Source organism: Carcharhinus amblyrhynchos, chromosome 9 (genome assembly GCF_965287045.1).
Source record: "Carcharhinus amblyrhynchos chromosome 9, sCarAmb.v2.hapA, whole genome shotgun sequence".
Classification (NCBI taxonomy): Eukaryota; Metazoa; Chordata; class Chondrichthyes; order Carcharhiniformes; family Carcharhinidae; genus Carcharhinus; species Carcharhinus amblyrhynchos.
The window spans coordinates 44,573,847-44,586,160 of record NC_137332.1 but is presented as its reverse complement, the minus strand read 5'-3'; the positions used below and the strand labels follow the sequence as shown (position 1 = coordinate 44,586,160).

The 12,314-nt window shown below is 40.7% G+C and overlaps 1 protein-coding gene across 1 annotated transcript; it reads right to left on the bottom strand.

Moving 5' to 3' along the window:
* Positions 1–3,798: 3,798 nt before the first annotated feature.
* Positions 3,799–9,895, bottom strand: LOC145348271 (CARD- and ANK-domain containing inflammasome adapter protein-like). Its single transcript, XM_080196469.1, is given in 3 exon segments — positions 3,799–6,167; positions 6,169–6,245; positions 9,889–9,895. Coding segments are annotated over 3 exon segments (2,388 nt in total). The 3' UTR covers positions 3,799–3,863.
* Positions 9,896–12,314: the final 2,419 nt, after the last annotated feature.

Here is a 12,314-nt window from a genome sequence, read left to right as displayed (position 1 = left end):
TAGTTAAAAAATAAGTTGTGAAGACCTGGGCAAAGCTGTCCTTCAGGACATTTATGGAAGCAGTCATTGTTACCTCCGTCCAAATAACAAATGTCCTTTGAAACTTTTTCTGGCATCTTCAGATTGCAATGATTTGGATTGCATGATCGCACCAGGCTTCTGCAGCACTTCCATCAAAGATATAATGGACAAGAAGTTGAAAACATGTAAATTCATATCCTCCATGAACATAATAAATAACAACCCATTGCATTCAAAAAAGATAAACACTTTTAAATAAAACGTATCCTTTTTATTCATATTTTCTGAATCCACAGTCATCTTCAGAATTATTCAAGAAAAATGATAATATTCATTCTGCAAACTTTCACAGGCATAAATGTAAAACAAGGGCAAAACTGATATAAATGTAAGGACAATATCTATTCTGGTACCTTGATACTGAAGTGATTAGTAAGTACAGGTTCTTTAGTAATACTTTATCAACTATACTAAACTTACATTTTTCTGACTAATCATTCAAATAAGATGGCACGGTTATTTTGTAAAAATACTTAGGGGCTGAATTTTCATGGGCATTCTCTGAATTATCCATCATAACTCAAGTAGGAAACGCGTGTAAATCGCCATTAAATGGGGCAAATGCTATTTTCCAAGGTTTCAGAGGCTCTTTTGCTGAACTGCTTTGGAAGTAATATGATATGCTGGCTTATAATAATTTGATCTGTAAATATGACCACAACAAGTCTGACTTAAATGTTCCTTTCCATGAACTCTACAAGACTGGCATTTTCTATTTATTGATGTAATTTATTTGATTACTGAGTTTTATGATAAACTGTCTTGACTTTTCCCATCTTGCTCATCTCTGTGAGAATTACATTAAAATTTAATAAAACCATTGTCACAACCTATGTAATTTCCCCCAAAACAATACAGCTCTCTATAAATGCCCATAAATGCTGTACTTTTTAGACAATAGTTTCATTATAGGTTAATTAAACCATGGTATTTAACCACTTCTACCACACTACACAATCCATAAACTAAGAAGGTTCCATTAGAAAAACAAATTATATTGCTAAAAATGAACATATTGTGCATATTGCCTATAATTTGTGGTCATAAAACCTATCTGTCTGGTCTCTTGTAACTTGCTTTTTCATCATGCACTCCAGTGCATGATCATATGCAGGTAGTGATCAATGGCACAAGGCATTGGGCAAGGATAAAGCAGTCTACTTTGAAACAAGGAGGAAACAGTCTTTGGTCTGTGACTTAACATATTTGGAAGCATTCATGCCAATAATTTTAAGCATTAGGTTGTTAGTACTAGGAAAATTAGAATGGGGAATTACAGAAGACGTTTTTGGTAAACAGCTAGTTTTCTTCGGGCAACCCTGTAACTGCCACATGCAGAATCCAACTGGAGACTGAGACATTAGCTTGATGTCCAAAGTTTTGTTTGCTATCCTTCAGGATACCTTTAGGAGATTTTTAAAAGTCTTTTTAGAATTTATGTCTTGCTGAGGAATTTAAATAAATTGCCTTTGATCTGTTGCAAGAAGCAGGTTTGATTTGGCAGATTTTTTTTCCCCCTCATTCCATACTTTAATGTGTTCTTACCAATACTTCAAAAGATCTTTAGTTGTGTAACTTAAAACAGATGTGCTTCTGTGATTCAAAGGTGCTGTGAGGATAGGTTTAATGCTATTAAGTTCTAAAGGTGAACCTCAGTGGGTTTCAGGATGAAATGAAGCAAACCCAACATTCTCCATGCTACCCTTGCACCTTAATATAATTGCATTACTGTGTATGGTTTGGGGTAAGTATGACGCAAAAATATATTTTATGTCCATCAAAACAACAACATGAACTAAGATTCACTAAAACGAATGACCAATAGGATATTTTTGTATACACAGTAATTATACCCTAAATTTTACATATCTTACCATCAAATTACAAATGTTACAATCTGATGCATGCTCACTGTATAGTATTGCCACATTTTGTAAGATTTTAAAATTCCAAGGTCACAATGGCACAGTGGTTAGCACTGCTGCCTCACAGCGCCAGGGACCCAGATTCGATTCCCAGCTTGGGTGACTGTCTGTGTGGAGTTTGCACGTTCTTGCCATGTCTGCATGGGTTTCCTGTGGGTGCTCTGGTCTCCTCGCACAGTCCAAAGACATGCTGGTTAGGTGCATTGGCCATGCTAAATTCTCCCTCATTGTATCCAAACAGGGGCCGGAGCGTGGTGACTCAGGGATTTTCACAGTATCTTCATTGCACTGTTAATCTTACTTGTGACTAATAAATAAACTTTTTATCTGTATTTACTGTCTAATTTATACACATTTACAAATTTTCTAAAGTTCCTTAAATATAGTTTTTTGTGTTTTTTTTCATAAAACAAAGAATGAAAGCTAAACGTTGTCTAGATAATGATCATGGTGCCACAACAGTGGAGGCTCACAAACAAGTTACAAAACATGATCTAAGAACCACAATACATTCATTACAAATGCAAAAAATACAATAAAGTTTACTTCAGAATGGAAATAATACTTATCAAAGAGCAGTGTTAATCAATGAAACTGGATAGCAGAACTGCATTAACAATTGAGAGCATGCGTCAACTACTTCAATACTATTGTTGGAGACACTGAATTTACGAGGAGAAAAATGCTCAAAGTATCTGTTCACACGATTTGTAAATTACTTGATTATGCACTCTAATTGTAAGAAGCTTTTTAAAAAGGTAATGTTCTCATCAAGTAGTTTTGTCAGATATCCTGACAATTAATTTTATTGATTTATTTGAGAATCACAAAGCAGTAAGTTGAACCTCTGTCAAATGGTACCAGTTTCACAATGATTGTCCAAATCTGATGCACGCTCACTGGTGTAGTATTGCCAAGTTTTGTACAGATTTTAAAATTCCAAAGACACAAAAAGTAAACATAAAATTGAAATTTAAAAATGAAATATGGATTCCTGCCGTGAAAAGGTAAACAAAGGGAAACTGCAATAATTAATTCTAATCAAACAACACTGATTTAATTTGCTTACTGCATCACTGCATTCACAAAAGGAGGTAGCGGTGACCAGAGTAAAGAGTTCTGTGTACTTTTACAACTGACAATTTGCATTTTTTTTCGACTAAGCATGTGTCTTTTTTTCTTTGTTTTGTCCTTGGGGGTCACAATAAATTGCACAGATTTAGAATGAACTTTGTTTCTTTTTCAACGACTTTTGAATGAATCTACCTCACATTGAGTTGATCTTTCTCAACACCCTAGCTATGACTGTAATACTACATTCTGCACTCTCTCATTTCCTTCTCTGTGAAGAGTATGCTTTGTATAGCACACAAGAAACAATACTTTTCACTGTATACTAATACATATGACAATAATAAATCAAATCAAATCAAATCAAAATTTTCCCCATTCCTCTAAAACCACCATCATGCTAAGTTTGAAACGTGCCAGCAGCCCTTTGATACCTCATTGAAGTCATAATTTTTCAAATGTGGATCCTGACAGTGAGCACTGGTTGACTAGATAAATTTGAGGTAGGTACCAGTAACTTGAGTCTCATCTTGTCCTCACTCAATGTTCGCACCACGCATTTTTGAATAAAGGGTCACTGGATAGCAAATAGAAGCAGGAACGCCAATTCCCTCCATTGCACCCTCCCCAAACTTGCGCACATCCCGCGAGCTCCAGCATACTGTACCTTGTTAACTCCACACAGCACAAAGGTGAAACTTGGATGATAGTGGTCCATGAATCTGGGGTTCACACTAGATAATGCATTGCCCAATTAAACCATCAAGCGTGTTAAGGTTTTGTTTCTTACCTAGTTAATAACATTTTCTTTTTCAATAATGTTGCTATTTGATGGTGGTTATCTGTTTCTCCACTTTCTGCAACTTGAAGAGGTGTCTTTTTTAAACTATTTGTCAACTGAAGCTTGGGTTTCTCACCTTCAGACCAGTTGATTAGTTTTTGAGCAGTGCTAAGGTTGCCAGATCTGCAAGCACAATGCAGAGGTGTGTCTTTAGCATTATCTAAGGCATTAATGGCAGCTCCACTGATCAACAGCAGCTCTATCAGGTCCTTGTCACTATGTTCTGCTGCTAGATGTAATGGCGTTTTCCGCCAAACATTTTTAACATCTATGTTTTTATTTTTTCCAGCCAATAAAAGAGCTTTAACAACAATGCTATGGCTATTGATGGCTGCATAGTGCATTGGAGTATTCCCATCCATATCCTTTGCAGTAAACTTGGCCCTTTTGGTTAACATCAAAGATACAAAGTCCAAATGGCCTTCATTAGCAGCCAAATGGAGTGGGGTCTTCTTCTCCATATTTACTGCATTAGGATCTGCCCGGTTTGACAGAAGTAGCTCTGCAATCGAGGCATCTCCAACTACGGCAGCCATGTGCAAGGGTGTTTTCATACATCTATCTTTGGCATTTACATCTGCTTTGTTCTGGATGAGACACTCAGCTGTATCTCTGTTACCTTTTTGTGAAGCAATATGTAGAGGTGTAATTGCTTCTTTAGTGACAGCATTGACTTTTGAACCTGCTACTATCAAAGTTTCTACCATTGGTCGTTGGTTATGAAAGGACGCAACATGTAAGGGTGTTTGGTTGCCAGAGCCAATTATGTTTGCATCCATGCCCATGTCAATCAACAGCTTTGCAACAGAAAGAGACCCAGTTTGGACTGCAAGGTGTAATGCACTGTCCATATTCGGTGTCCTTTCATCTAAACGTGCACCTTTATTTATCAGGATATTGACAGATTCAACATGGCCAAGTTCTGCTGCTAACAGCAAAGGGGTGTATTGCAATTCATTTCTGGTGTTGATGTCGATGCCCTGTTCAATGATAATGCCCACAGTTCTGTATAGATTTTTCTGAACTGCTTTAAAGAGTGCATTGACTAAGATGGTAGAGTTAATTTCACTGGCCTGCTCCAAGATCAGCTTCATCAGGAATTGGTCATTACTATCAAATGCTGCATGAATCAAATCAATATTCACCTTGGCTCCAGCCTCCAGCAGTACTTTCACAGTATTGAGATGTCCTTGGGAAATAGCATGAAACAATGGGGTCCTGTTCTTCTCATCCTTAGCATCAACTGGAGCTCCATATTGGAGAATGATTTGCGCTAATTTACTCTCATCTCTGAGTGCAGCCAGGTGCAAGAAAGATTTCTTCTTTTTATGGTTTCTGGCTTCTTCTTTCAACATCAACTTCACCATGGAGAAATGACTGTTCTCTGCAGCTAATTGCAATGGACTTTTGGATTCTTTATCCAAAGCATAAATGTGTGCTCCAGCTTGGAGAAGCATTTTAGCTGCAGCCAAATGTCCCTCCACTGCAGCCCGGTGGAGGGGTGACTGCCGTTTATTATCCCTCACCTCTACCTTTGCTCCTTTATTTAACAAATATTCAATAATTGCTACATGCCCATGAGCAGCAGCAACGTGCAACAGGGTTTCATTAGAAGCATTTGTGCCATTTACATCATTGTCTCCAAAAGCTCTATCCAGACTGGAAAGATCTCCTAATGCTGCAGCTTGGTAGAGCTCAGTTATTTCGATCCGGATGGGTTGAGGTCTAGCAACTCTTTTTAATATTTGATGTGGGTTATTTTTATGTGTCATGTTCTGTACGAATTCCTCTGACATTTTTTGGCTGTTCTTGGGGATTTCATCCTTATCTCTTTCCAAAAGGTAACCCACCAGCTGTCTCTTGGCTTTCCCAAAGCTGCCAGAAACATTACTGACATAGCATCTGATGTGATCATACAGAGTTGGTTCCACATACTTGAGGCAAGGATAGAAAAACAGCCTGCAGGCTCTCTCTCCACAAGAAACCAACATATCTAGAATTCTTGAGTTCTTCTCCTCTCGTGTCTTATAGCTTAACACAGCCATTTTCTTGTCCAGTGAAATGATATGATTCTCAACCAGCCAGTCCAGAAGATAATCAGTGTTGATAATCCCTGCTACAAGTTCCTTCTTCTTGCTCTGTAGAACCTCAATTGCATATGGATTTGTAAAAATACCTGTATTGTTTATAGCCATTGTAGCAGATCGACATGTATGCTGATTAAGGTGTAGGTCGATTGGCAGCAAAAAAACTTCGTCCCTCCATCAATTGTCAATTCTCGAAGGAGAGTTTCTGTGTTTCATTAAATATGCAGACAACTCCTACTGCTGAAAGTCAATGACCTTTACACTGATATAACCTCACATCAAAATCGAGTCCTTGGGGACTTGTAAGATTGCAACGGGCATTAAATGAGTCCTAATTCCGAATGAATCGTAAGCTATCCCACCAAACCGTAACAACAAAGCTGGTCTGCTTTATTCCGATACAATAATGACATCACAAACATTTTGGCAAACATGTAAAGTTTGGTCTGAACAATAAACTTTTGAGAGATTCCATCAGGTCTTGAGCATTAAACTATCAAAAAAAATCACCTTTCTCTCCCGCGAGCCAAACCTTTGTGATTGCCATCCACTAACCTGGTTAATCAGTCTATCAGATGACGTGGAAATCTACACCTTAACTACTGTTGCTTAGAGTCTGTTAGGTCTTTGTGTGAAAAAGCAAAGGCAAAACAACAACACACAACTAATGCTATGAGAAAACCATAAGCTGTGGACTATGCATTTTAATCTATTGATGTGCACCTTTCTCAACTAATATTTACAATTGTACAGCTTAGTTTGTTCACTTCGGGAGCAGCTAGTGGTCAATTTTTTCCCTATGTTGATAAAAATAACCTACCACAACATACCTATGTATTAAGCTCTGCATATTTGTAGGGACAGACAAAATTAATTGACAGATTGTTGCTGGAAATGACTTATTTGTTTATTGGGCTGCAATCACTGATTGAGTTTTAAAAGACTGAAAAACAACATTTCAGTTGACTTAAACCACAGCTTCCAAGATGGTCACATATTGGCATGAATGTACCTTACAAATTCCAAAACTTAACAACGGAGTCAGGCTTTATTGAAGTCAATCACTTCAGAGAATTGTGAATGGCCAAATCCCTTTTCTGAATGGAAGGCTGTGACTATCAGTGTTTCACAAGGATCAGTTATGGGACCTTTGTTGTTCATAATATATATAAATGATTTGGAGGAAAATGTAGCTGGTCTGAGTAAATTTGCAGATGACATAAAAACTGGTGGAGTTGCGGATAGTGAAGAGTATCAGATGGTACAGCAAGAGACAGACTGGTTGGAGACTTGGGCGGAGAAATGGCAGAGGAGTTTGATCGGAGAAGTGTGAGAAAATGCATTTTAGAAGGTCCAATGCATGTAGGGATTATACAGTAAATGGTAGAACCCTTAGGAGTATTGACAGGCAGAGAGATCTGGGAGTACGTAACCACCAATCCCTGAAAATGGCAACGCAGGTGGATAAGGTAGCCAAGACGGCATATGGCATGCTTCCTTCATTGCTCGGGGCATTGAGTATAAAAATTGGCAGATCATGCTGCAGCTCTACAGGCCTCATTTAGAATATTGTGTACAATTTTGGTCATCACACTAACAGAAGGATGTGGAGGCTTTGGAGAGGGTACAGAAGAGGTTTACCATGATGTTGCCTGGTCTGGAGGGTATTAACTATGAGGAAAGGTTGAATAAACTCGGTTTGTTCTCACTGGAACAATGAGGTTGAGGGGTTATCTGGTAGAGGTTTACAAGATCATGATTGGTATGGAGAGAGTGGATAATCAGATGCTCTTTCCGAGGGTAGAAAAGTCAAGTACTAGGAACATAGGTTTAAGCTGCTTGGGGAAAAGTTTAGAGGAGATGTGCAGGCAAGTTTTTTATACAGTGGGTGATAAATGTCTGGAATGCGCTGCCCGGAGAGGTGGTGAGAGCAGATACGATAGCAGAATTCATGACTAGGATGGGAGTAGACAAATTCATGACTAGGATGGGAGTAGACAAATTCATGACTAGGATGGGAGTAGAAAGATACAGACTCTGTAAGTGCATACAGTTTTAGTTTAGGCAGGCATCATGATCAGCGCAGACTTAGAGGGCCAAAGGGCCTCCTGTTCCTGTGTTGTACTTTTCTTTGTTCTACCCCCTGAGCCATTCACAAAACATCCAACCTGTGCATTCAACTGAGCGCGGATCAAGGCATTTGATATAATCGCTTTGGACAATGGACTGTGGTTGGGAAGGGAACTTGTCTAGCCATAAACTAAACATGCCCAAACTATGGACCTGGAATTAACTTGCTATGACCATGTTTGGTTAACTGGCCAATTGGTGAGGATAGGATCATGATATGAACCAACTAACTCTCTTTTGTGCTTTTAAGAAACTATTTTTCTTCCAGACTGGAAAACAGGAAAAGAAGGTGCCTGAGAGGACACTCTCTCTCTCTATCTTTCCACCCATTCTCCAAGTTTGAGTCTGTCTGTTTTTGATCAACCACATGCTACCAACAGTGTTTTAAGAAGGCCAGTCAGCCCATTACATTCATTTTGGAAAATCAGGCCGTATTCCCACTTCTGACTGTTTCTCAGTGATTCATGTAGAAAGTTCACTTGTGTAACTACTAGATAAAACTGGGAAGATATTCTGCTGCTTCCCAGTCTATGCTCACAAATGAAGCATGGTCAGAGTGGGTGGCTGCATGCCAGAACCAGAACTCAGATCTAATCAATCCTTTCAGGAGACAGAGGGTGAAAACTAGTTGAGATAGGTTACAAAAAATTTCTGGAGATGGCGATGTCACGGGAAAGTGGGATTTCACAAAGCTACATTCATTGTAATCCAACAATGGGATTTTTACTGAAAAATAAGTAAGAGCAGCCTGCCAGAGAACTCTCACGTACGTAGGCACATGGGATGGGAAGTAGGCGGGCAGGGATAATGTTGACCAAGTGCAGTGGTTGAGAAAAAGAGGAGCGTGCAGCGTTTGGGTTTTCTGCTCCTGAGCAGGATCATGGGTTCTTTAGGGATTACTAAGTGAGGCTGAGAGGGAAGATGAGGATTTAATCAATGAGTCAAAAGTGATAGGTTGGGATTGGGATGGGAGAGACAAAACACCCAAGAAGAAATCAATGACATGGGATCAGTGGAACTATGTGACAGGCAAGGGAACAAACAGAAGAGATAAAAAAAGACATAAACCATCAATAATCCCTCAGTAGAATGAAATCAAGTGTTAGAAAATGTGTTGATTTTGAACCTGCCCTCTCCATCTGTGGGAATGGCGGCATGGGGCAAAATCCAGACAGTGCAATTCGCACTGATGAGTTCCGAGTTTCAATCTTACTGGTTGGCCCATCGAGTCTGCACCGACCACAATCCCATCCAGGCCCTATCCCCACAAGCCCATGCATTTGCCCTAGCTAATCCCCCAACACTAAGGGGCAATTTAGCATGGCCAGTCCTAACCTGCACATCTTTGGACAGTAGGAGGAAACCGGAGTGTGGAAGAAATCCACACTGACATGGGAAGAACATGCAAACTCCACACAGACAGTGACCCGAGCCAGGAATTGAACTTGGGTCCCTGGTGCTGTAGGGCAGCAATGCTAACCACCGTGCCAACCTAGTTGACAAGCATTCTGTCCAGGACTTCTCCCCTCACCAGATATTCAGAAGGTGACAGAGTGGCAACCTGCCAGCACACGCCTTCACCTCCAAGGAGGAGCGGGGGGGGGTGCAGTGCGTCAGAGCTAAGTGCTCAGGCAGTTATCACGAGCCTCAGTGTGCACCGCTCAGGGTGCACCAGAGAGCATTCGGGCAGGGTGGGGTCCCAGAATCATCATTTCAGGGAGCAGAATTGGGAGGGGTCACTTGCAAACTTTACCTTCCATTCATGTCAGGTTGCTCCTTGCTTTAAAGGAGTTGTAAAGGCTGCTGTGCAGGCAGTGGTTCCCATGTCCTCCTTCCTGAGTTCCTGTCCATATAGTAAGAAGTCTCACAACACCAGGTTAAAGCCCAACCAGTTTATTTGATAGTAAACCCACAAGCTTTCGGAAATGCTGTTCCTTCGTCAAGTGTGTGGAAGTTTCTGATCAGAGAAGGGCATATTAAGGCACACACAGTTTACAGAATACTGATTAGAATGCAAGTCTTTACAGCTAACCTGCTATTCAAGTCTTAAAGATGCAGACAATGTGAGTGGAGATAGCATTAGGCACAGTTAAGGCACAGTCCAGACAGGACAGTAAGTGAGATTTTGCAAACCCAGGCAAAAGTCATCAGGGTTACAGATAGTGCAACATGAACCCAAGATCCCGGTTGAGGCCTTGCTCACATGTGCGGAACTTGGTTATCAGTCTGTGCTCAGCGACTGCGCTGTTGTGTGTCGTGAAGGCCGCCTTGGAGAACGCTTATCCGAAGATCAGAGGCCGAATGCCCGTGAGTGCTGAAGTGTTCGCTAACAGGAAGGGAACAGTCTTGCCTGGTGATTGTTGAACGATGTTCATTCATCCGTTGTTGTAGCGTCTGCATGGTCTCCCCAATGTACCATGCTTCGGGACATCCTTCCCTGAAGCGTATTAGGTAGACAACGTTGGCCGAGTTGCAAGAGTATGTGCCGTGTATCTGGTGGATGGTGTTCTCATGTGTGATGATGTCATCCATGTCAATGATCCGGCATGTCTTGCAGAGGTTGCTGTGGCAGGATTGTATGGTGTTGTGGTCACTGTTCTCCTGAAGGCTGGGTAGCTTGCCGCGAACAATGGTCTGTTTGAGGTTGTGCGGTTGTTTGAAGGCAAGAAGTGGGGGTGTGGGGATGACTCTGGCGAGATGTCCATCTTCATCAATGATATGTTGAAGACTCCAGAGAAGATGTCATAGCTTCTCCGCTCCGGGGAAGTACTGGATGACGAAGGGTACTCTGTCCACCGTGTCCCATGTTTGTCTTCTGAGGAGGTCGGTGCGGTTTTTCGCTGTGGCACGTCGTATTGGGCAATGGGACCCTGTGCGAGAACCTCTCCGGTTACATCGAGGGCATTCTGAAACCCATTGTATAAAGAACCCCCAGCTTTTGTCGCGACACTACGGACTTCCTACGGAAACTCAGCACACATGGAGCAGTTGAACCAGGTGCACTCCTCGTCACAATGGATGTCTCGGCACTCTATACCAACATCCCCTATGATGATGGCATTGCTGCAACTGCCTCAGTACTCAACGCCGACAACTGCCAATTTCCAGATGCAATTTTACAACTCATCTGCTTCATCCTGGACCACAATGTCTTCACCTTCAACAACCAGTTCTTTGTCCAGACACACGGAACAGCCACGGGGACCAAATTCGTACCTCAATATGCCAACATCTTCATGCACAGGTCCGAACAAGACTTCTTCACTGCACAGGACCTTCAACTGATGCTATACACTAGGTACATTGATGACATTTTCTTCCTTTGGACTCATGGTGAACAATCACTGAAACAACTATGTGATGACACCAACAAGTTCCATCCCACCATCAGACTGACCATGGACTATTCTCTGGAATCGGTTGCATTCTTGGACACATGCATCTCCATCAAGGATGGTCACCTCAGCACCTCACTGTACCGCAAGCTCATAGATAACCTCACGATGCTCCACTTCTCCTGCTTCCACCCTAAACGCATTAAAGAAGCCATCCCCTATGGACAAGATTTACAGCTGAAAACTAAATATCATTGATGATAATGTCATTCCAGAGTACTGTTGATGGTTAAGTGGTCAAGTTCATCAATTTAAATTTCCATGGTTAAAAAAAGTTTTCATATTTAATGTTGGAAATTCTTTAGCAATTAAAGTGATTTCAGAGATATGAAAGTTAGCAATTTTGGACTGTTACAGTAACTGCATCTGCCATGTAGCATGTAATAATGTTGCATTACCACTCGGGGTCAGTAGTACTTCAGGAATAGTGTCACCGGATGCCTGACAAATTCACAGTATAAATTGATGGTAGGTTGGGATATAATTAGATATTGACAGATGGTATCCTTATTATACAACACCAAATGACACTGCAAATTTCTGTGACTGGAGCTGCCAAGCAATTAACTTCTTTTCTTCAAAAAATTAATTTGTAGATTGAACCATGCTACTTGTAATGAAAAAAATCATAATTCACTTTGTCATAGACATCAAATTTACTACAAATATATAAAATTTGCAGCGAGAATACTTTCAGGGTTTGAAGGAAGAAGAGCACAAATCAACATGAACAGTTCAGGTTAGAAAGATATCAAAAGAGAAAATGCTGGAAAATCTCAGCAAG